This window comes from Eptatretus burgeri, chromosome 3, assembly GCF_056783735.1.
Source record: "Eptatretus burgeri isolate ZD-2024b chromosome 3, Ebu_testis_v1, whole genome shotgun sequence".
NCBI classification, from domain to species: domain Eukaryota; kingdom Metazoa; phylum Chordata; class Myxini; order Myxiniformes; family Myxinidae; genus Eptatretus; species Eptatretus burgeri.
In genome coordinates this window covers 118,999,745-119,026,912 of record NC_140963.1, presented here as the reverse complement: position 1 = coordinate 119,026,912, position 27,168 = coordinate 118,999,745, and the positions used below count along the sequence as shown (strand labels likewise).

At 42.7% G+C, this 27,168-nt stretch overlaps 1 protein-coding gene across 6 annotated transcripts in view; it reads left to right on the top strand.

Moving 5' to 3' along the window:
- Positions 1-27,168, top strand: part of LOC147030826 (centrosomal protein of 78 kDa-like) — a 97,897-nt gene that overhangs the window by 56,837 nt on the left and 13,892 nt on the right. For 5 of the 6 annotated variants that reach the window (XM_085875331.1, XM_085875334.1, XM_085875335.1 and 2 more), the window contains 5 exons: positions 11,820-12,086; positions 18,878-19,050; positions 19,151-19,223; positions 20,699-20,802; positions 25,108-25,282. In XM_085875331.1, the coding sequence (XP_085731457.1) occupies positions 11,820-12,086; positions 18,878-19,050; positions 19,151-19,223; positions 20,699-20,802; positions 25,108-25,282 (792 nt within the window). Of the gene's footprint in view, positions 1-98; positions 182-11,819; positions 12,087-18,877; positions 19,051-19,150; positions 19,224-20,698; positions 20,803-25,107; positions 25,283-27,168 lie in introns of those variants that run through there. The other variant, XM_085875336.1, reaches the window with a different exon arrangement.

Sequence of the window (27,168 nt, the reverse complement as noted above, 5' to 3'; positions counted from 1 at the left end):
TTTAAAAAGTGATTATTCACCGTTGATTGATTGGGCAACAAATAATATGTAGCCCGATGTTTCAAAACGTTGTGGATGAGTTCGGTATTTTGATGCAGATGCGGCAAATCAGTGAGATACAAAACCTGAGGACGTTCCACACACCCACCCAAGATTTACCACTGTACACGATCCGCAAACGGTAATATCCACTGCAACGCACTGTACACGATCTGTAAACGGTAATATCCACTGCAACGCACTGTAAACTATCTGCAAACGGTAATATCCACTGTAACGCACTGTACACGATCTGTAAACGGTAATATCCACTGCAACGCACTGTAAACTATCTGCAAACGGTAATATCCACTGTAACGCACTGTACACGATCTGTAAACGGTAATACCCACTGTAACACACTGTACACGATCTGTAAACGGGAATATCCACGGTAACACACTGTACATGATCTGTAAACGGTAATATCCACTGCAACGCACTGTAAACTATCTGCAAACCGTAATATCCACTGTAACGCACTGTACACGATCTGTAAACGGTAATATCCACTGCAACGCACTGTAAACTATCTGCAAACCGTAATATCCACTGTAACGCACTGTACACGAGCTGTAAACGGTAATACCCACTGTAACACACTGTACACGATCTGTAAACGGTAATATCCACGGTAACACACTGTACATGATCTGTAAACGCTAATATCCACTGTAACACACTGTACATGATCTGTAAACGCTAATATCCACTGTAACACACTGTACACGATCTGTAAACGGTAATATCCACTGCAACACACTGTACACTATCTGCAAAACGGTAATATCCACTGTAACGCACTGTCCACGATCTGTAAATGGTAATATTCACCGTAACGCACTGTACACGATCTGTAAATGGTAATATCCACTAACGCACTGTACACGATCTGTAAACGGTAATATCCACTGTAACGCACTGTACACAATCTGAAAACGGTAATATCCATTGTAATGCACTGTACACGATCTGTAAACGGAAATATACACTGTAGCGCACTGTACACAATCTGTAAACGGTAATATCCACTGTAATGCACTGTACATAATCTGAAAACGGTAATATTCACTGTAATGCACTGTACACGATCTGTAAACGGTAATATCCACTGTAACACACTGCACACGATCTGTAAACGGTGCTATCCACTGTAACACACTGTACACGATCTGATAACGACAATATGCACTGTAACACACTGTACACCATCTGTAAACGGAAGTATCCACTGTAACACACTGTACACGAAATGTAAACGGTAATATCCACTGCAACACACTAGACACGATCTGTAAACGGTAATATCCACTGCAACACACTGTACACGATCTGTAAACGGGAATATTCACTTTAGCACACTGCACACGATCTGTAAACGGGAGTATCCACTGTAACACACTGTACACTATCTGCAAATGGTAATATCCACTGTGACACACTGTACATGATCTGTAAACGCTAATATTCACAGTAACACACTGTACACAATCTGATAATGGTAATATGCACTGTAACACACTGTACACGATCTGCAAATGGTAATGTACACTGTACATGATCTGTAAATGCTAATATCCACTGTAACACAGAACACGATCTGATAACGGTAATATGCACTGTAACACACTGTACATGATCTGTAAACGGTAATATCCACTAACACACTGTACATGATCTGATAACGGTAATATCCACTCCAACACACTGTACACAATCTCATAACGGTACTATGCACTGTAGGACACTGTACACAATCTCTAAATCGTAATATCCACTGTGACACACTGTACACGATCTGTACACGGTAATATCCACTGTAATGCACTGTAAAAGATCTGTAAACGGTAATATCCACTGTAACGCACTGTACACTATCTGTAAACGGTAATATCCACTGTGACACACTGTACACGATCTGTAAACGGTACTATCCACTGTAACACACTGTACACGATCGTATAATGGTAGTATCCACTGTAACACACTGTACATGATCTGTAAAGGCAAATATCCATTGTAACACACCGTACACGATCTGATAACGGTAATATCCACCGTAACACACTGTACATGATCTGTAAACGCTAATATCCACTGTAACACACTGTACACGACCTCATAATGCAAACATGCACTGTAACACACTGTACACGATCTGTAAACCGTAATATCCACTGTAACACACTGTACATGGTTTGGAAATGGTAATATCCACTGCAATGCACTGTACACGCTCTGCAAACGGTAATATCCACTAACACACTGTACAGATCTGTAAACGGTAATATCCACTGTGACACACTGTACACGATCTGCAAACGGTAATATCCACTAACACACTGTACATGATCTGATAACGGTAATATCCACTCCAACACACTGTACACGATCTCATAACGGTAATATGCACTGTAGCACACTGTACACAATCTCTAAACCGTAATATCCACTGTAACACACTGTACACGATCAGTAAATGGTAATATCCACTGTAACGCACTGGACACTATCTGTAAACGGTAATATCCACTGTAACACTGTACACAATCTGTAAACGGTAATATCCACTGTGACGCACTGTACACGATCTGTAAATGGGAATATCCACTGTAACGCACTGTACACTATCTGTAAACGGTAATATCCACTGTAACACACTGTACACGATCTGTAAACGGTACTATCCACCGTAACACACTGTACATGATCTGATAACGGTAGTATCCACTGTAACATACTGTACACGATCTGTAAACAGTAATATCCACTGTAACACACTGTACACGCTCTGTAAACGGTAATATCCACTGTGACACACTGTACACGATCTGTAAACGGCACTATCCACTGTAACACACTGTACATGATCTGTAAACACTAATATCCACCGTAACACACTGTACACGATCTCATAAAGGTAACATGCACTGTAACACACTGTACACGATCTGTAAACCGTAATATCCACTGTAACACACTGTACACGATCTGTAAACGGTAATATCCACTGTAACGCACTGTACACAATCTGAAAACGGTAATATCCATTGTAATGCACTGTACACGATCTGTAAACGGAAATATACACTGTAGCGCACTGTACACAATCTGTAAACGGTAATATCCACTGTAATGCACTGTACATAATCTGAAAACGGTAATATTCACTGTAATGCACTGTACACGATCTGTAAACGGTAATATCCACTAACACACTGCACACGATCTGTAAACGGTGCTATCCACTGTAACACACTGTACACGATCTGATAACGGCAATATGCACTGTAACACACTGTACACCATCTGTAAACGGAAGTATCCACTGTAACACACTGTACACGAAATGTAAATGGTAATATCCACTGCAACACACTGGACACTATCTGTAAACGGTAATATCCACTCCAACACACTGTACACGATCTCATAACGGTAATATGCACTGTAGCACACTGTACACGATCTGATAACGGTAATATCCACCGTAACACACTGTACATGATCTGTAAACGCTAATATCCACTGTAACACACTGTACACGACCTCATAATGCAAACATGCACTGTAACACACTGTACACGATCTGTAATCCGTAATATCCACTGTAACACACTGTACATGGTTTGGAAATGGTAATATCCACTGCAATGCACTGTACACGCTCTGCAAACGGTAATATCCACTAACACACTGTACAGATCTGTAAACGGTAATATCCACTGTGACACACTGTACACGATCTGCAAACGGTAATATCCACTAACACACTGTACATGATCTGATAACGGTAATATCCACTCCAACACACTGTACACGATCTCATAACGGTAATATGCACTGTAGCACACTGTACACAATCTCTAAACCGTAATATCCACTGTAACACACTGTACACGATCTGTAAACGGTAATATCCACTGTAACGCACTGGACACTATCTGTAAACGGTAATATCCACTGTAACACTGTACACAATCTGTAAACGGTAATATCCACTGTGACGCACTGTACACAATCTGTAAATGGGAATATCCACTGTAACGCACTGTACACTATCTGTAAACGGTAATATCCACTGTAACACACTGTACACGATCTGTAAACGGTACTATCCACCGTAACACACTGTACATGATCTGATAACGGTAGTATCCACTTAACATACTGTACACGATCTGTAAACAGTAATATCCACTGTAACACACTGTACACGCTCTGTAAACGGTAATATCCACTGTGACACACTGTACACGATCTGTAAACGGTACTATCCACTGTAACACACTGTACATGATCTGTAAACACTAATATCCACCGTAACACACTGTACACGATCTCATAAAGGTAACATGCACTGTAACACACTGTACACGATCTGTAAACCGTAATATCCACTGTAACACACTGTACACGGTTTGTAAATGGTAATATCCACTGCAACGCACTGTACACGCTCTGCAAACGGTAATATCCACTAACACACTGTACAGATCTGTAAACGGTAATATCCACTGTGACACACTGTACACGATCTGATAACGGTAATATACACTGTAACACACTGTACACAATCTGTAAACGGTAATATCCACTGCAACGCACTGTACACGATCTGCAAACGGTAATATCCACTAACACACTGTACACGATCTGCAAACGGTAATATCCACTAACACACTGTACATGATCTGATAACGGTAATACACACTGAAACACACTGTACACGATCTGTAAACGGTAATATGCACTGTAGCACACAGTACACGATCTGTAAACGGTAATATCCACGAACATACTGTACATGGTCAGATAACGGTAATATCCACTGTAACACACTGTACACTATCTGTAAACAGGAATATCCACTGTAACGCACTGTACACGATCTGTAAACGGTAATATCCACTGTAACGTACTGGACACGATCTGTAAACGGTAATATCCACTGTAACGCACTGGACACGATCTGTAAACGGTAATATCTACTGTAACGCACTGGACACGATCTGTAAACGGGAATATCCACTGTGACACACTGTACACGATCTGTAAACGCTAATATCCACTGTAACACACTGTACACTATCTGATAACGGTAATATCCACCAACACACTGTACATGTTCTGATAATGGTAATATCCACTGTAACACACTGTACATGATCTGTAAACGCTAATATCCACGGTAACACACTGTACACGATCTCAGAACGGTAATACGCACTGTAACACACTGTACACGATCTGTAAACCATAATATCCACTGTAAAACACTGTGCACGATTTGTAAACAGTAATATCCACTGCGATGCACTGTACATGATCTGCAAACGGTAATATCCACTAACACACTGTACAGATCTGTAAACGGTAATATCCAGTGACACACTGCACACTATTTGTAAACGGTATTATCCACTGCAACACACTGTACCACGATCTGCAAACGGTAATATCCACTAACACACTGTACAGATCTGTAAATGCTAATATCCACTGTAACACACTGTACACGATCTGATAACGGTAATATACACTGTAACACACTGTACACGATTTGTAAACGGTAATATCCACTGCAACGCACTGTACACGATCTGCAAACGGTAATATCCACTAACACACTGTACAGATCTGTAAATGGTAATATCCACTGTAACACACTGCACACGATCTGATAACGGTAATATACACTGTAACACACTGTACACAATATGTAAACAGTAGTATCCACTGTAACACACTGTGCATGATATGTAAACGGTAATATCCACTGTAACTCACTGTACACGATCTGTGAACGGTAATATCCACTGCAACACACTGGACACGATCTGTAAACGGTAATATCCACTGTAACACACTGTACGCGATCTGATAACGGTAATATCCACTGTAACGCACTGTGCGCGATCTGCAAACGGTATTATCTACGGTAACACACTGTACACGATCTGTAAATGGTACTATCCACTGTACACAATCTGATAACGGTAATATGCACTGCAACACACTGTACACGATCTGTAAACGGTAATATCCACTGTAACACACTGTACACGATCTGCAACCGGTAATATCCACTGACACACTGTACACGATCTGTAAACGGCAATATCCACTGTAACACACTGTACACGATCTGTAAACGGTAATGTCCACTGCAATGCACTGCACACGATCTGTAAACGGTAATATCCACTCTAACGCACTGTACACGATCCGTAAACGGTAATATCCACTGTGACGCACTGTACGCGATCTGCAAACGGTAATATCCACCGTGACACACTGTACACGATCTGTAAACGGTAATATCCACTGTAACGCACTGTACACGATCTGAAAACGGTAATATCCACTGTAACACACTGTACACGATCTGTAAACGGTACTATCCACTGTACACGATCTGATAACGGTAATATGCAGTGCAACACACTGTACACGATCTGTAAACGGTGGTATCCACTGTAACGCACTGCACACGACCTGTAAACGCTAATATCCACTGTAACACACTGTACACGATCTGTAAACGGCAATATCCACTGTAACACACTGTACAAGATCTGTAAACGGTAATATCCACTGTAATGCACTGTACACGATCTGTAAACGGTAATATCCACTGCGACGCACTGTACACGATCTGTAAACGGTAATATCCACTGTAACACACTGTACACGATATGTAAATGATAATATCCACTGTAACACACTGTACACAATCTGTAAACGGTAATATCCACTGTAACACACTGTACACAATCTGTAAACTGTCATATCCACTGTAACACACTGTACACGATCTGATAACGGTAATATGCACTGTAACACACTGTACACGATGTGTAAACGCTAATATCCACTGTAACACACTGTACAGATCTGATAACGGTAATATGCACTGTAACACACTGTACACGATGTGTAAACGCTAATATCCACTGTAACACACTGTACAGATCTGATAACGGTAATATGCACTGTAACACACTGTACACGATCTGTAAACGCTAATATCCACTGTAACACTTTACACTGAACACCATCTGTAAACGACAATATGCACTGTAACATTTACCACTGTGCACCTTCTGTAAACTCTGGTACTTAGCTTTGCCGAGCATCCCAAAAGAGTTTGAACAGTAGTTCTATTTACACCTTTTGATTTACATTTCTATGGAGCGTAAACTGTCGAATGGAAACCTTTTTGTTATTACGTTGTTATTACTTTACCTTTAAACTGTTAAACAAAGAGCTTGTTTTGATCACTCTACTTAATTTACATGATTTTTTTTTGCTGCTTTTGCAATGCAAGCACAATCCACTTCATCAAATATATAAAGCTTATTATACATCTTGTGTATATTAAAAACATAATGGATCTTCCTGTGTCAGAAGCCTTCAAACCCATTGCTTGGAGAGATGCCCTTAATCCACCCACAATGGTGAGGAAGAAATCCTGCGACCACCATGTTGGTTTTCTGTTAAGTCTAAAGATGTCTTCGTTGGTCTCATGTTCAGAATTTGAATTATCCGAAGTATATAATAACGATGTATTATATATGCGCATAAGCAGTTGACATGTTTTCACTTCATTTACACAAGCCAGGTTATTTATATTTAATGATTGAGGCAGCGGACTGTTGCCAAATTACCCCGCCAAAATAAAAGGATGAGTGATTTGTACTGTATAATAAATGAAGGTTTTTGTACATAATATCAACGAACGATTACTGCAAGCAACAATTGCAGGATCACACAAAACGGTGATAATATCCGGTATTACAACCCATCCCACTGAAAACTCCTTCCAATTTGCCACCAAATACGTAAATATTGTATGTAGAGAAGTGCTTTGAATTTTGTGTTGAAATAAAAATAAATTTGCACATTTTTCTTTTGCAAATAAAAATATATTTGCAACGGGAATTCTAGTACATGAGCCGAAACCCCGTCACAGACGGATTGCGTTCATTCAACCACCCTCACCAGCTCACCTACACACGAGGGACATGGACTGGACAGGGTGTGCTTGCCCCCTCCTACTCATCCCCCGCCCCTGCCGCATTCCCCCCCGCCTCCCACCCCCCACCTTCAATTTGCTTACCCCGGCCCAAAAATTTAATTACCCAGCCCCGCCAGCGCCTCTTCACTCCCCGTCCCCCGTCTCTTGATTCCCCGCCCCACTTGCCCCTGGGCCTCCGCCCCTGTCCACCCCCTCACACTCAACCCTGCCTAATTCACCCCAGCCCCCGCCCACTCATCCCCCGCCCCATTTCCTCCCCATCTCCCGCTTTCAATTTGCTTAACCCCGCCCAAAAATTTGCTACCTTGCCCCCCGCCTCTTCACTCCCTGCCCCCGTCTCTTCACTCCCTGCCCCCGTCTCTTCATCCCCTGCCTCCGCCTCTTCATCCCCTGCCCCCGCCTCTTCACTCCTCGCCCCCATCTCTTCATCCCCCACCCCCGCCTCTTCACTCCCTGCCTCCGTCTCTTCATCCCCCACCCCCGCCTCTTCATCCCCCACCCCCGCCTCTTCACTCCCTGCCCCCGTCTCTTCACTCCCTGCCCCCGTCTCTTCATCCCCTGCCCCCGCCTCTTCACTCCTCGCCCCGTCTCTTCATCCCCCACCCCCGCCTCTTCACTCCCTGCCTCCGTCTCTTCATCCCCCACCCCCGCCTCTTCATCCCCCACCCCCGCCTCTTCACTCCTCGCCCCCGTCTCAACGAAAAGTGTTTATTCTGCTTCAGAGTTGAAAGTTGACTCTTGCCACTATGTGCGATGCACTCTTATAGGTACGAAGTTTCTTTCAGTCCAGGTCACAGTTCCGAGAAAAACGTGACGCGACCGCTAGGAGCACAAAATTTGTCCTTCAGTATTAATACATAGAAGATACAATGTTTCTTGTTACATTTTTTGTGTGAAATTCACATTCTGAGGTAGTCAGCATGTGCAGAAGAGCGTTTTACATTGCAGACGCTATTTTCAAGGAGTGGAATTGCACCTCTCAGCGGTAACAGTCTGTCGATGACAGACGTAATGACGTCAGCGAATGACCAATGATGTCATGATGTCCTGACGCCTCTCAGCAGTGACGTCACACGTCGCCATGTAAACGAATGTAAAACGAAAAGTGTTTATTCTGCTTCAGAGTTGAAGGTTGACCATTGCCACGATGTGTGATGCACTCTTACAGGTACGAAGTTTCTTTCAGTTCAGGTCACAGTACCGAGAAAATCATGACGCGACCGCAAGGAGGAGCACAAAATTGGTCTTTCAGTATTAATATATTGATATATTGATATATATATATATATATATATATATATATATATATATATATATATATATATATATATATATATATATATATATATATATATTATGCAAGACGACCTGTGAACCCATTGGGTTCCCGTTGTGACAGTGGTTCATAAAAAAAATTATCAAAAAAAACACAAAGATAGCTCCAGCGAACTATACCGCTGAGGTTGTTTGCATTGATCGAATAATCCCGAAGAATACTTGACTGAATAGGGAATTGATTTTTACATAATTTTTTTCGTTGCCTGATTTGAACGAAACTTGATATTGCGCGTCAATGTGAAAAAAAAAATAACGGAGAAAAGAAAGTGGAGGAAATTATTGTGCGTAATCTTCTAAACACAATTTTATTTATTAATGAACACAGGATCAAAATGTAGATATTTTTTTTTTTGTAGATCAAAATGGCGATGTTTATTTTATGCTTCAAAATAAATCGTTCTTTGTCTGCACTAGATGTTTGAGATTTTAAAATAAATCATTTCAAGAAAACAAACAAACAGATAGCTCCAGCGAAGTATATACACTGAGGTTGTTTGCATTGATCAAATTCTCCTGAAGAGTACTTGACTGAATCGGGAATTGATTTTTAAATAATTTTTTCTTTGCCCGATTTGAACGAAACTTAATAATGCACAAAAAAAAAGAGTATGGAATCCAAGGAGATTGAAAGCAACAAATTCACAGGGGTGGATTGGAAGGGTGCGTAGGAAACTAGGAGTAGTGGATGACGCTCTTGGAACCGACCAACCTGTGAAGACCTGTACTTGGGGCAAGGTGCCTTGATGCTTACTGTCCCAAGGGTTCAGTTTTTCAAGAAATTGGGACATGCGTAATTGGTATGTGAATGGGTGAGAGTGACTGGTCGGTGAATGCTTCAGTTTAGAAATCAGAATTGTCTTGTTTTGGAACTGTTGTGTCAAGAATAGAGTTTTGTTTGAAGAATGAATGTGGATTATAACATGTAAGCAGGCCATGGCAGAGTTAGGAACATGATCACCATTTTTGCATTGCAATGTTTGAGAATAGAATGGTGTGGGGGAGAGAATGACATGTTGGATTTTGTGGGTGGGGAAGATACGTGGGACCACAGGAATGGATCAAGCTCTGGAAGAGCGGTGACTGCAGCTCCCCCTGAGGAAATTTTCCCTGGCAGCCAGTGGTGTCTGGAAATGAGGACCCCTCGGAAGGGAGGTCTGGTTGAGCGACCAACGGAAGGGAGACTGTTGGCAATCCAGGAGAGGCCGAGAGAGCCTGGATGATGCAGAGACACTTCCCAATGAATGGTTTTGGAGGGGGGTCTGGTTTGGTGACCAGCGGTATAGAGACCCCTGGTGACACAGGAGAGGCCGAGAGAGCCTGGATGGTGCGGAGATCCTCCCTGGTGGGACGAACAGCAAAAGAGTTGTTTGGCTGTCAACAACTCTGGGGGTGGAGGTTTAAAATCCTGAGTAGAGGATGCAGTTTAGCTCACCGTGCAATGGAGGCCACATTCATCAGGTGTCTGCACTTTCTATCTATTTTGACTATGATGGCTTGACTGTGTGACGAATACCGCAGTCAACGTTGAGTCAGCATGAAGAACACTCTCCCCCCCCCCCCGCCCACCACCCCCCTACTAGCCCTCAGCTAATTAGCGTTACTTTTCTGCCTTGGTGATTCATCTCCACCTATTCCTTATTCATGGTCGTTCATTTCCGCCTACTCATTATTCATATGCCTGGTGTTGGCTTAATGGTTCGGGTGGTGGGCTTTGGTTCCGAGGGTCCTGAGTTCAAATCCCACTCAGCTGTTGAATTAATACCAGGTGGGGTTAACTCGGCCTGTCATCCTTCTGAGGTCGACAAAATGAGTGCCAGTTTGCTGGTATCCTGTGTCGGAGTGGCGACCCGTCCAGGATTGTTCCCAATAGCCAAGGAGACGACTTAGGCAGCACTAACGCTCTGCACAGAGTATGGTCCCAATGGATGGATGGATGGAAACGCATAGTAATATGAGATTTGAACCTGGGATCCCAGAATTGTAGCGTATGTACTCCAGATGAGAATGCCAAACAGAAACCAACTCTTGTTATTATCATTGGAACACGGCTTGTGATGCTGGGATCTCTGTTAGCACGCGACTCTCATTTATTTACGACTGAAAATTTAAAATGTATATATTTACCCCACCATCTGGTAGAGCAGATGCTTCATCCGTACTTTAATGACCGATTGAGCAGCCACAAAGCTCTGCCTTCAAGGTGTACCAAAGACTGCTAGGAGAGATTGCATAAGGCTTTGAGGGTCACTGATTCCATAGGAATATCAGATAAATTGGCTCACTGCAGTTTCTGTACCCTTCAAACGTTCCATGTCTTGTCTCCTGTTCAAAGAGTGGAGCAATTGATTTGACTTTCCAAGTTCTTATTGCTATGACATTCACATTTAAACGTTTTGCACAGGTGAAGGTCGAGGGGTTTCGATGGCCGCCCAGGATGGGCCACGGCAGCCGAGGAATCTCAGGGCTCAATATGAACACCTGTGTGTCCGAGAGGGCACAGCACCCATTCAGGAAGTGAGTGACGGCTTGGAGAGTCTGCAGCTGCATGTGAATGTGGACAGGCTGAGGCGACCTCGATGGCCACCCGTGATAAAATGCGTCCAGATGGGCAAGACTCTAACGGATATCAGCTTCAAGAGCACTCGTTGTGCAGAGCCTCGCTTATCAGGTATTCTGTCTGAAAATGAATGTGTGTGAAGCGGGAGTGTTTCATGACTTGTAAGCCTTTTTTGGAGGCGGAGGCAGAATGGGGGGGTCAACATTAAAGGAATCCTTTTGACTGTATCATTGGTTCAAAGAACTGTTCTTGATTGACAATACAAGTTCCTTTATCATCAAGATTTAACAGCTCACTGAAAATATCCTCCAAAGAACGATGCATTCACCGATGAAGGGAATTTTTAGATTGGTACTGGACAGTTATTTATTTATTTATTTATTTAAATCCTATTTGTAAACAAAAATGGTCGCATACTTTCAGGCAGCAGTTTCCAATGTCCCGAGGGTGAAGCTCTTAATGATGTGCGCTCGGATGACCGATAAGGTTTAATGGATCGCTGTTTTCTTGATCTCCCAACTGGTTTATTTTGGAGCCTAATTGCACCATGGGAGTGATCAACTAACACTTCCTTGATTATAAACAAACTATTTATAATAGTCATACAGGAATAGAAGCTAAATTATGCAGACTAATAAATAATCAACAATAATAATGAATTATCTTGCGATGAGTCAGCAGACGAAGCTACAGAATATAGGGGAGGTCTCAAGTCATACAAGGTCTGCTGATGACACCACTGTGTTGGCAGAAGGTGAAGAGGACCTGATGAAACTGCTGCAGACAGTGAAGAAGGAAAGTGAAAAGGCCCGTCTTTAAACCTCAAAAAAGCCGAAAATATTGTCAGCTGAGAAGATCGATGTGTTCAGATTGGGAGACGATCACGTGGAAATAGTGGAAAGTTTCATCTTCCTGGGTTCTAAGGTTGAAGTGATTGGAGAATGTGGAGGAGAAATTGATAGATGGTTTGCATTGGAGAGAACATGAATGTCAGGATTGATAAAGATCTGGAAAGACAAAGATGTGACAAATCAAACCAAGGGGAGGCTGGTGAATGTTTTGATATTTCCAGTTGCGTTGTATGGACCCGAATCATGGTCGGTGAAGAAGAAGAAGAAAGAAAGGAAGAAGACTGACGGTTTTAAAATGTGCTGTTGGAGACGAATGTTAGAAATTCCATGGACTGCAAGAAGAACAAGCAAATCGGTGCTTGAATGAATTGTACATTACCACCATGTACATTAGAATCCCAGATGCGAAAACAAACTGTTGTACTTTGGACACATCATGCGTACAGAAAACGAAAAGTCAAACAAGCTGGTTATGATTGAGCTTGCAACCAAGCTGTCTCTACCAGAACTTCAGAAACAGTGCAGGATTGGGTTGTTTGGAGAAATCTGGTCGTGTACGTCACCAGACGTCGGACACCACTTGACGGAACTGGATAAATGGTTAATCAAATTAAATTTGGATGGACAATGGATTAAAAGGGAAAACAATAATAATAATAATAATAATAATAATTATAAAAACTAGCTGAAACCCCGTCACATACGGATTCCGTTCATTCAACCACCCTCACCAGCTCACACACACTCGAGGGACATGGACTGGACAGCGTGTGCTTGCCCCCACCTACTCATCCCCCGCCCCTGCCCCATTCAATCTGCTTACCCCCTCCCAAAAATGTAATTACCCCAGCCCCGCCTCTTCACTCCCCACCCCCCGTCTTTTGATTCCCCACCCCACTTGCCCCCGGGCCCCCACCCCCGTCCACCCCCTCACACTCAACTCCGCCTCATTCAACCCAGCCCCCGCCCCATTTCCCCCTGTCTCCCGCTTTCAATTTGCTTACCTCCGCCCAAAAATTTGCTTACCTTGCCCCCCGCCTCTTCACTCCCTGCGCCCGCCTCTTCACTCCTTGCCCCCATCTTAACGAAAAGTGTTTATTCTGCTTCAGAGTTGAAGTTTGACTATTGCCACTATGCGCGATGCACTCTTACAGGTACGAAGTTTCTTTCAGTCCAGGTCACAGTACCGAGAAAAACGTGACGCGACCGCGAGGAGGAGCACAAAATTGCTCCTTCGGTATTAATATAGAGATAGATAGAAGATAGAAGATACAGTAGACGCCACTTTATAAATCCACGGTTATAAAATCCAGCCGATGATTGTGAACAAAATGAGTTGGAACGGAATTTTACATAGAGAAATCCTCCGTTTAATAAATTCACCTGCTTGGCACTTGCGAGGTCTCAACCTAAGCTTGATGTAGTATGCGCTGCCGCAGAGTGAAAAAAAAACAAAAAAACAACAACAGCAACTGGTGACGGACTTCGAATCCTGCCGCTGCTCGAATCCCTCCGACCCTGAATCCCAATAGCCAAGGGAAGAAAGCGACGACGAACCCGAGCCGATGCCAACAGCGGCAGAGATGCGGAGGGCACTCGCCAAATTGGACAGGGGACTGCAGCTCTCAGGTTTTGCCCATCCCGATTTCTGCCACATGACGGATTCAATAAAGGAACATTTGCGTAAAACCTTCCCTCCCAAGCAAGCAACCTTGGAGAGATTCTTTTGAACAATCCCCTTGTCATCGTTTGATAAATCAATGTTTTTGTAGCATAAAGCAGTGTTTAACGACATTCGCTTTTTGTCTTATCTATCCAGTAGGTAGCTGAAAATAGGTTCTCCGCTTAATAAATCCAAACGGCGTGGTCCCATGGTGGATTTATAAAGCGGATTTAAAGACAATTGCCACTATGTGCGATGCACTCTTACAGGTACGAAGTTTCTTTCAGTCCAGGTCACAGTACCGAGAAAAACAGAAAGGCGACCACTAGGAGGAGCACAAAATTGGTCCTTCAGTAGTAATATAGAGATAATAATAAACTCGAGATTTCAGGCCTGATGGAAGGGTGCTGCGAGCAGGAAGACATTCGTAGTGAGAGTTGGGAATATCAGATGGAGGAGGAGATGACTGTTTCACCCGACGCTGCTTGTAAGACCACTGTGACGAATGGCGAGTCTTGAGCACATTAAAATATCCCTGGGGAAGTCTGGAGCACGCAGAGTGGTATCTTACCTTCTTGACCGATTATTGTAACATTTGCATGCTTAATATAATGGATCACAACAAAGTAACGCGTAACATCATTTAACTCGCGCGATAAATAGAAATCACCATTTTCATAACGAACAATCGTTATTGAAAACTCTTTGGTGAAGAAGATAAACTCCATCAAAAAAAAACACCAAAAGTTTTCATTGTCCTGAAAAAAATTGATTCCTTCAAAGTGACTAACCTTGTTTAACAAAAAACAGAAATTCTACCTTTTCAATGACCTCCGCATTGTTCAACAAAACAAATAAATGCAAGTTTTGTTCTTGTAATATGTGTCGCGAATAGATGATGTCTTCGCAACCTACAGAACAATCAAAGCTGTAGATAAAATAAAAGGGGTGCAGGACCAGAACAATTGTGGGAACGATGCAGCAAAGTGCTCCTTAAGTACGTTAAAAACTATACTTTAAGTTCTCTTACAAGGAAATTCAACACAGGAGGAAGGCCATAATGGCTGTCAGGCCTGTGCAATGGTCGTGAAACAATAGTTTATCAGTGCTCTATCCTTTTTCAATGCCGATTGTCAAGCAAGGAAGTAGCACGTATCGTTTTCATTCTTTGGTGTGACTCGGCAGGGGTTCGAACCACCAACCTCCCAGACTCGGAGCAGACGCTCCTAAAGGCCCGGTCACACCTTGACGTTTTAGCCAGCGATGGCAGCGTATTAAAATGTATGTAAAACGCTGGCTTACATTGAACTTTTGATGTTTTTTTTTAAAGACTCAGACGTATTCATAGCGACTTGGTCTTATGTATAACGCATTGGTAACGGACACAGAACGTTTCGTTGTGTTATAGATAACTTATACCAACGAATGCTGAACCTGTTGTCAGCCTACACAACCGATGCCCAACGATAGTCTAACTTAGGCATAGCGCGTTGCACGCATCGCCGACGATGTCGTGACGTAGCCTATTAAAAGGCTGACGCACAACGATTCGAATCATAACTGCCGTAGAAATGGAAGTGACAACATCGCGGTCACACCTTGGCGATCTTGCCAGCGTATGCCGACCTAAGAAAAATGTGTCTAAAACGTTGGGGGCACGTCAAATACGGTATGAGTAAGTTTGGTATACGTGAGTAGAACGCTAAAGTACGCTATCATACGTCGTAGTAAGTAGAGTACGTCAAGAAATTTTAAACATGTTCAAAATTTTTGGACGTACTCGGCGTATGACACACGTTCCGCATGCGATGGGGTTAAGTTTTACACACGATATGTGGACGCTTACACACGTCCACAAACGCTACTTATAAGCTACTCATAAGTCGAAACACGTCGCGGTAATGTCTTTTTTACGCGAAACTTATTTCTAACTTATGTTTGACGTGCTTTGAACCAATTCTTTACGTAGTCCCAACACACATCGACGTATGTAGACGTATTCCAATGACGTCTTCCGGTCGACAAAAAAAATAAATGAACGTGTTTCTAGCTTACAACTGCCATATAAAGACGTGTTCCCAGCGGTTTTGGGAATTGTTATAAAAAATGCTGCTCATAAAAGGGGAACCCAACAGTGTTTTCGAGTCCTTTTTGAGTCGATGTCCATGTCAGCAGTAACAGTATCAGTATCAGTATCAGTATTAGTATTAGTATTAGTAGTAGTTTGTTCATGTTGGCAGTAGTAGGTGAGTGTGAGGGGGAGGGTGTGGGTTATGATGGATCGTCCTTGCGTCCGCGTGTCCACGGGTAGGAGACATCTTTTCACCATTGTTCGAAGTTCTTCGCGGCTAATTTTTTATGGGGCTTTTTCAACAATGAGCTATAGCTTGTTTTTACAATTTAGGTCTATTCGTAACGGGTTGGACAAATGCACAATGAACTAATAATGTGCATAGAGCGCTTTGATTACTTATAGATATGATATACCAACGAATAATTATCGTGAAGCCGGCGTTCACAAACTATGCCCGACGATAGCCTAACTTATCCATATCGTGCGGCAGTTTATCTTTGCCGGTGACGTAGGGTTTGCTATTCATCGGCTGCCACTCAACGATTTAAATGGCTGCATCTCCACTATTGAAAGTAGAAGCTTGCGCTCAACAATTGGATTTTTTTTACACTCAACGACTTTTAAACGGTACCACTCAGCTATTTTCATTGTTTACAATGAACGATTTAAATTGCTGTCACTCGCCTTTGTTTTTTGACGCTGGGGTTTTGAAATTTGAAGCATTTCTTCTGAACGTGTTAAAACGCTCAAACTCGACTATTTTAAATAGACGCTGCCGATGGACAATTGGAATCATAGCCAAGCAAGACATCGAAGTGTGAACATCCTCGTCATGCCGAAGAAAAGTTTGAAGAATGCTGCAAATAAGTGTCCTGGCCGTGGCCGTAGACGCTGACGCAAGGACGATCCATTATACCGACATCTTTCAGCCTATGAGTAACTTAACAGTAGCGTCTGTCGATGTGTGGCAACGATCGCGTAACGTGCCAACAACACGTTAATCATAGGTTAGAAATAAGTTTCGGGTACGCTAAACATTACCTTGGTGTGTCTCAACTTATGATTAACTTACAAGTAGCATGTGTTGACGTCTGTCAACGATCGCAGACCGTGCATACAACTTGTGGCCAGCGTAGCGGAACGTGTGAGTCATACGAATTTCAAGCATGAAAAAATTTGAGGACAACCAAAAAGTACAACGTTTAAAGCCATCGTACAACAACATATGGCAGTGTTTTTCAGCGTGCTCTCAATGTTATCAAAACTTACCCATAACGTATTCAACGTGTGCCAGCGTTTTAGAAAAAAAATTCAAAAATCGGCATACGTTGGCTAAAACGTCAAGGTGTGACCGGGCCTTAACCATTACACCTCCGAGTGTGGTACAGACATCGCCATAAATCTTGCAATAAATGCGTGTATCAATGTGAACATAGCAAATCGTCAAATATACTCCTCTGTCTTCGTAGTTTACCACGACGACTACTACTATTTCTTTTTCTTTCATGTGCAGCACGCGGCTACTGGTCGCATCATTTGCTCGGGACCAGCTGTGCCGCTGATGCAGTGCCTCCTGTAGGTCAGAGCGGGAATTTGTAATTTGTTCAGGGTGCTGGCTCTAGCTTGCCTACTCTTCGTGAAGGAAACAATGGGACCTTTAACGCCCAGCAACTTATGCCCGGAGATGGAACACCCAGTTAAAAGTCATTCCGATCGGCGGCACACATGTTGATGCCTCACCTTGCCTGTGAAACACTAGGATTATAGTTTGTAGTTAGATCAGGATCCAAACACAGGTAAGACTGGTCAGATTTGAGTGTGCGTACTTCTCCACTATCCTGCCAGCCTGTTTGCTTCTTAATTTGTCTTCTCCTGTGTATTTTTCTTTTCTCATCTTTTTTTTTTTCCCCCACCACCGTCATCTTTCCCATGACTTTTATTTCCCTCTTTAGGCCGTCTCCTTCATCTCTCCTCTTGCTGTGTTCATTTTCAGCAGTTTTTACCCTAATCAAAAGATAAAGGTGTACGACCCTTAAAATATTGGCAAGCAATTGATATCGGTCACTTTAAGAAGTTTCCATACTCTGCTTCTTTTATGATACATGAATATTTTTATGATACTTCTTAAAATTTAAATGGACAGTATGCACCATTTTGAGGATGATCCGGATGAGTATTGTTTTGCCAAATTATTTATTTTTGGGCCTTATTGACGGAATTTTGTTTCATTTGTTTGGAGCTGGAGGAGTTGAAGTATATCCTTGGTCTTTCTTTGTTTTACTATTATTATAATTTTTTAAAATTTGTTTTCCAGAGGTGAGGACTGTGCGAAGACGAACAGTCGAACAACCGGAAGAAAATCTTCGGCACATGTTGCCTGTTTTGTGCAAAGCCATTGCAGAATGCCTGGACTCATCCCAAGCCCTGATAAGCTTGAGACTCGAGTTTCTGCAGCTGAACCTGGGAGAGATAGGTGCACTTGCTGGGGTAAATGTGTACGATGCACTGACGGATTGAATCGCGTGTGAGCGTACCATCGGTGGTACGTATTGTGCTTGTGACAACACTGTGTGTGCTCTTCTTGCAGGGATTGGCTCATAGTTCATCACTGCATACATTGTCCCTGGCTGGCTGTCCCATAACCAACCGGGGGTTGGAGGGTAAGCTCTTGTAGTAAACCTTCCCCTTTAACATTATACTTGTTCTTCCCTGCTTTCCTTACAATTTAATTTATCGCTTTCTTTTAAGCAAATTAAGCCTATGCTAATGACAGAATGCATATGCTAAACATCATGCAAGCCAAGCTAAAAACCTTGCGTTTTGAAATGTACATCTAAAACTGAAGCTTTGAAATGCTGGCTTGAACACTGCCCCATCCCCCACTCCCTGCCCACCACCAAGAGTTATTGATGTTTCTTTGGTGAGATACTTCCCTCCCTTCCCCCCTTTCCCTTTTTACCCCTCAGCCTGAATTGGCTAAGGGGTCTTGTCGTCATAGGTGTTGTCCGGGCGTCTGTCAACTTTTGGTTTCCGTCGATTTCGAGGAGAACGCCTTGTCCGATTAAATCCATTTTTGCAGTGTGTGTTGGGGCTGGGTAGAGGAAGGTTCCTTTCGATAATCAGTGCGATGCGATATCCAATATGGCGGCGAGGGCAGTCATCTTGAAATTGGTTTCCGTCGATTTCGAGGAGAACGCCTTGTCCGATTAAATCCATTTTTGCAGTCTTTGTTTGGGCTCGGTAGAGGAAGGTTCCTTTCGATAATCAGTGCGATGTGATATCTAATATGGCGGCTATGGCAGCCATCTTGAATTTGGTTTCCGGACAATAACTTGAGAACGGCTTGACAGATTTATTTTATTTTCATGGGGGTAAAATGGGGGTGGTTAGAGGAAGGTTCCTTTCGATATACAGCGCAATCCGATATCCAATATGGCGGCTAGGGCAGCCATCTTGAATTTGGTTTCCGGACAATAACTTGAGAACGGCTTGACTTATTGATTTCATTTTTGTGTCATATAATGGGGGTGTTTAGAGGAAGGTTCCTTTCGATATTCAGTGCAATCCAATATCCAATATGGCTGATAGAACAGCCATCTTGAATTTGGTTTCCCAACAATAACTTGAGAACGGCTTCACACATTGATTTTATTCTGGCGTGGTATAATGGGGTTGAGTAGAGGAAGGTTCCTTTCCAAAATGGGCATGCTGCGATTTTCACTGTGGCCGCCACGGCAGCCATCTTGAAATTTGTTTCTGTCAATTTCAAGGAGAACGCCTTGTCCGATAAAATCCATTTTTGCTGGGTGTGTTGGGGTTGAGTGGAGGAAGGTTCCTTTCGAAAACGGGCGTGCTGCGATTTACAATATGGCCACCATCTTGAAATTGGTTTGCGTCAAGGGGCTGAGGGGTTACGCCCGCTTTGTGGTGCTATTTTTTAAATTTGTATTTGTATAATTGAGTTTCACTGCATGATGCTAATGGTGAAAGCATACTTTAATTGCTTACACATTAAGAAAGACCAGTGTGATGTGCTTTAGCACATCGCTTGGGTATCAATAACCTGTGATTTTTATGACTTGAAGATTATTATGCTTTTACCCAAACCATTAGGATATTTTCTTGTTGTTCTCAGTACTTTGTCGCAGCCTGAGGATTGCTACAACAGTCCAATGTGTGGACTTCTCCAGCTGTGGGATCACCTCACATGGTGTGGAACTCCTCACCAAAGTCATCCAGGTATCAGGCTGATTACCTGTTAGGCTGGGGAACTACAGGGGTGGGGTTGGGTGCATTGATGGAGCATACTGCCTTGATTTAATGTTTCTCAAAACAGCAATGCCTGTAGTTCCCCTAGCCAGAGGAGAGGGTATTGCATTTAGGTTTGTTTGTCTGTTCACCTGTCCACACAAAATGTGTTAACGGAGGTCACAAACACCACCTATTGGTAGCCAGTCATACACGTTATCTTTTTTTCAACCGAGTACCTCTATAAAGTACAGTAGGTACAATTAGAACATGAGTACGTCTTTAAAATACGTACTATAAAACCATACAAAACAAGTCCCGGTGAAGGTCTGCAATCGGTTATCGCCCTTTCTAGTTTAATACTGTATGAATGTTGATATGCCGTTCACCTGTAAACAATTGACAAGATATCGGGATAATGCCTTGGTCATCGATCCCCAATATTCCTCCAACCTCACCAGTTGATATCACACAGGCAGTTTTCTTTCTTAAAATGAATTTACTTTCCCCCACAAGGTTAATTTCCTGCAGCTCTTGATATAACCCAAAGGGTTGTTTGCTGCTATCCTTATAACCGTTTGATGTTTGTTATCCTCCAGCCAATGGGCAACCTTGGCAACAACACACTGAAACTAGAGAGTTCATCGAATACCTTACCCCACGCAGTCTTGAGAAAAAGGACATGGGAATGGTCTTTTCAATTCAAGTATACAATTCAATTGAAATAAAATAAAGGTTTTACAGTTTGTAGAAAAAAAATACTTTTTTGGGGAATTTTATCGCATTTAACACGTTACATTAGTTATTCGTGCCTGGTGTTTGTGTCCTTTATGAAGTCCTTAAAAACGGTAAGCTTCCTGTTTGGAATGATTTTCAATTTTGTTTCACAGCCATGCAGGCAGAAGGATGAAAACAATTTTTGTATCTTTCGGATTACAAGTCGACGCCTTTCTTTCCTGGAAGTTTGGGTCTCGACATGTGCTCAGAATCGACTTATCTGCGGTTTAACACCTTGAATTGCATAAATGAAAAGAAATTGCAAATTATGTTTTCTTACATAAATTGTATAATATAATTGTTAATTTAAAACTCTACAGAAATCATTGCCCGGAACGTTTACCTATTGCATGTGCAATTAAACATTGATCCACTAACTGATGCATGCAAAACTAGAACGGCACTCGGTCGAGCGCATACCTCCGCCAGGCTGAACAGTTTACATTTTGTATCACATTGATTGGCCGGATCTGCATCCGGACTTGAACCAAAACCTAATTGGCTTGTTCTTGTCACATACCCAACTCATGTACCAAGTTTTGTCAAAACTCGTCCATAACGTTTTGAGATATCATGCTATATATCGGTTTTAGCCCCATCTAGCACTCAATGGTGAAGAATCACTGAAAACAATCATTGCATCCGGATCTTTACCAAAATCTAACCATTTCGTCCTTGTCACACACCCAACATGTCCACCTAATTCCGGCCGGATCCGCCCACAACTGTTTGAGATATCCTGCTCACAGACAAACAAACAGACAGACAGGCACTGGTGAAAACATTACCTCCGTCCTCCCTCAGTGGTGGAGGTAATTATCCAATCAATAACGAGCATGCACTCACCAATTACATTTGATCCATCCCTTTCAATCCTACTCGCATGTATATATCCTTACTGCATCATCTCGTAATGCGCCCCGTAAAGTCACGCAGGTCATATACGGCAGCTTTTAAGTTGGAAGTTGTTACATTTGCTGAGGAAAATGGGGGGAATATGGCTGCATACAGGAAATGTGGTGTCGGCGAGAAATGTGTTTGAGACTGGCAAAACGTAATGTGCTGTGAGCCAATGCTGGTCATGATTCTGCAGCCTGTTTACAATGTACCTATATAGGATTGTAAACTTGTTGAAAAACTCTTTACATTCCTAATTTTTCCGAAAGGTCCTTCCACATGAAGTAATTCAAATAATATTCACATTAATAGTCCATCCATCGATCGGGCCCATCCACTCTGTGCAGAGAGTTGGTGCTGCTGAAGCAGTCTACTTGGCGATTGGGCGCAATCCTGGACGGGTCGCCACCCCGACACAGGATACCACCAAGCTGGTACTCATTTTGCCGACCTCAGAAGGATGACGGGCAGAGTCAACCCCACCTGGTATTAATTCAACAGCTTGAGCGGGATTTGAACTCAGGATCCTAGGATCCCAAGCCAACCACCCTCACCATTAAGTCAACACCAGGCATATTAAGAGTCATGATCCTGGAAGTACCCTAGTTTGCGATGTGTTGAGTGTCAGGGAGGAATTATTAACCTCCGCCATCGAAGATCGATGGAGGTTACTGTTTTCACCCCTTTCTGTTTGTTTGTTTGTTTGTTTGTTTGTTTGTGAGCAGTATTACGGAAAAACTCCTCGACGGATTACGACGAAACTTGGTGGGGGGGTTAGGTATGGTCCAAGAATCATGCCATTAAATTTTGGACTTGGTCCCCCCCCCCCAAAAAAAAAATTGTTTGAGGAATTTTTTTTTTTGCATTTCTACATGTTTTAAGTGATTTCCAACCCCCCCCCCCAAAAAAATTGTTACCCCCCCCCAAAAAAGATTTTTTTTTTCATTTCTACATGTTTTAAGTGATTTCCAACCCCCCCAAAAAAAAATTGTTACCCCCCCCAAAAAAAGAATTTTTTTTTGCATTTCTACATGTTTTAAGTGATTTCCAACCCCCCCAAAAAAAATTGTTAGAGAAATTTTTTTTTTGCCTTTCTACATATTTGAAGTGATTTCCAACCTCCCCCCCCCAAAAAAAATTTGTTAGAGAAAAAAAAAATTTTTGCAATATTTTTTTCAAAAAAATTTCGATCTCTTTTTCGAACAGACCAAGTGAACCAATTGCTTAACCCCACTTTTCTCCTTCACGTGAGTGGGGTAACTACCGTTTGAATGCACGCATATTGTGGTTCGTCCACATGACAAAAGACACCACATTTTTCGCCACAGGTCGAAGAGAGTTGCTCATAATCATGATTGAATGAAACCCTCCTGAGGGGTTCACCGGAACATTTGTCGCATCCCAAAGGTTGAGAGTGGGATTTGAAACGTTTACTTTGAAAGTAAAGTGGGATGGTAAGAGTCGACATTTCGGTTGCCGAACATGCCTCATACCATGAAGAATTGCATTCCAATCGGTGTAACCATTAATACGAGATGTTGCGAGCTGCGAGCAGAACTCCTTTTTCATGGGGCCGCGGGTCACGTGATTGCATTTGTAACTGTATGCAATCGCACAACCGCTTGGAATGGGAATGACAGGGCTGGGAATGTGATGACGTTGCTGGTCCGACATGTTGTTCCACTCGAGTTGATCGGATTGGTTTCAGCATTCTGTCATGGCACTTTGAGGGCCTGGTTGAAAGCGGGGTTTTCTTGTGGAAGGTGTGGGGTTGAGGCAGATAAGGCAGTGTTTAAGCTGTTCCCCAACAGGAGCAGTTTGTGGTGCGAATGAGCCTTGAGTTTTCGTTGAGACGAACCATTATTAGTCGTGATTCCTGTGAAGACAATTTATCGGATAATGTGGACAACCTAATAGTTTTGAAACTGTTCACAGGTGCCGTTGTTGGAGGTGGGGGGAGGGAGGGTAGTGGATTGGGGGTGGAGGGGGGAGCTAAGTTGAAATCTGAGATGGATGAATTGCATTGTCGATCACAAGATTGCAGTATTTTGCTTTCCTTTCACGTTTCTCCATTCGAAGCTAATAATTTGATAATTTTTAAAGCCCAATGTCAAGACCATTTTCTTTGATTTTTTTTTGTTTTTGTTTTTGTTTTTTTATTGAAGAAAATTAATTTGGTTCTTCCAAAAATCCTCCTAATCATCCTCTCCTCTTTACAGAGTGTCGATGCTGCCAAAGCAGTCTTTCAGAGGGTTGTTCCAGGTCGTTTGCTGTCACCTTCCCAGCGAAAGACTGTGCGATACATGATGTCCATCAAAAAGCAGTGCTGGCAGACAGGTCCTCTGGATTGACGTCCTTCTGAAGGACGGTACAAGCACAGATTTATTGCTCTGCATGCAAAACACCAGCATGACAGTTTATAGCTGCATCAACATTTGAACCTTAGCGAGACAAGTCAAAGGCAAATGCATAAACCTCCAGGCTATATACCGCCAGCCCCCCCTATGAGCCTTGGTCATTGTATTAAATAAAATGCTAAATAACACAGGTATGCGATTCAAGTTAACAATGCACAATTGTCTGGTTTTTTTTTTGTTTTTTTTGTTTTTGTTTTTTGGACAGAACCAGGCAATGAACCGGCATGCACAGGCCTGGGCTGGAAGTCTGCGCTACCGCTGTCCAGACCTGGATGTCATGCCAGGGCTACGTCGTCTCTCTCTCAACAGGAATCCACTCATCGGAGATCGCGGTGCGATTGCGATTGCAGATGCACTTCAGGATGAGCTTTGGTTGAAAGGTGAGCACAGATGCACTTGCCAGATTAACAACTGGCTGGTTTATCTGATAGCAGGTGTTGCCTGTGCAGCAGGAGTGAATCCAAGTTGACATTGCAAAGATTTGGGTTGGAGTAAGTGGGTCGTTTATTTATTTTTTGTTTAAAACGCATTAATATTGATATTTGATTTATGGAACTGTGAGGCGCATGATGAGAGCTTGTACACGTATTGCAGGTCAGACAAGGACATGTACGTCACAAAATGTAAGGTTCTTTGATCGATGTCCAAGCAGCAGTCTCGTGTAGTCCACAATTTATTTTATTTAAACAAGGAAATGCATCCATTACATGAAGACATTTACAAAGCACCGTACTGTGGTGATGAGCTCGTCTCTGCATTCCCTCATGCGGCTCTGCCTTGCCACTTGTATACACTACACTGGCAGGATGATGTATAGATACACACACTCACCTCTGAGCCGTTTGGCCTGGGTTTGAATCCCGACCAAACTACAAACGGTCATCTTGATGTCTCGCACGCAGGGCTTTTCATCAATGTGCGCACCGTCCTTTCAATGGCCGTTCAACTGGGTGTCTCGTCTGCCAGCATTAGTTGGTGGATGTTAAAGATCCCACGGTGTCCTTTGTGAAGAGCAAGTGAGCTATCGCCAGTACCCTGGCCAAATGCCAAATTCCAAATTCCTGCTGTAACCTACAGGGGTTACCAAAATCTTCACCAAAACCAAATAAATTCGACCTTGTCACATAACCAACCTGCCCACCAAGTTTCGTCCGAATCTGTCCATAACTTTTTTGAGATATCCTGCTCACAAGCAAACAGGCAGAGGTGAAAACATAACCTCCGTCCACCTTTTGTGGCAGATGTAATGAAGGAACAAACTTGCATACACAGCTTTTGGCTATTTCCGAAAGCCTCTTCTTCTAAGACCACTCGTAAACATGAGATAGTTCCATGACAAGACGGAGCCAGAAACTGCTCATTACCACGAGTCAGAAACTGTTCCAGTTTCCAGTATTATATTAGTATCTCTGCATGAAAAAACTTAGAGTCAAAAACGACTTGGCTAATTTACATGCGTGATCTGTATTGTATGCACTCCTAAACCGCCGGACGAAACAAGTTGAAAAGTGTTGCTTGTGCTCTGGGTGCGTATGGGAATGTTCTACTGAGTTAGGATGGCCACCTCCAACTTAAAGCTGCCCTGTCTTGCCACTCCCATCAGGAGCGAGTGTTTATCTTGATATAATTTAACAACATCCTCTCCTTAACTTTATGTTAATTGCAAACCTCAAAATAGTTGTTTACCTTAAGAACCGAATTGACCTGTAAGCAATTAATAGATTTTTCGGAATGCACGAACATCAGCGGGGCTCCGTTATTCTTCAAGGTTTCGACCCTTTCAGTCCAAAAGCTCAATGAACGGTGGGTCCACAGTCGTGGCATCGATCCAGAACCTCAGCTGCGTCCACACAGTCGACCAACCCAACGATGCGACCTCACCATCGAAATGTTCTCCCTCTCTTGTTCGAGAGTTTCATGTATTACCACATATTCGTAATGCTCATCACACATTCTATGATATAATAACAATGCATTACATCATGCAAACCTCACCTTGCAGATTATATGTACGTTACCCAGCACGTCCATTTTGCTCACCACCGAACACACACGCACCGACGCACAACAATAGCCTCCCTTTTGGAAAAGACAGATAATTATCCCATGATGGACGGAATAAATAAGGACAACAACAATAACCCTCTGATAGTTTGGCTGATGCATTGTTAACTGGAATGCTATGACATAATCGAGCAGCACTTTCAACTGAGCCACATGGAATGAAAGTTTAAAGGAACCTTAGAAGCCACAAGCAGGGCTAGAA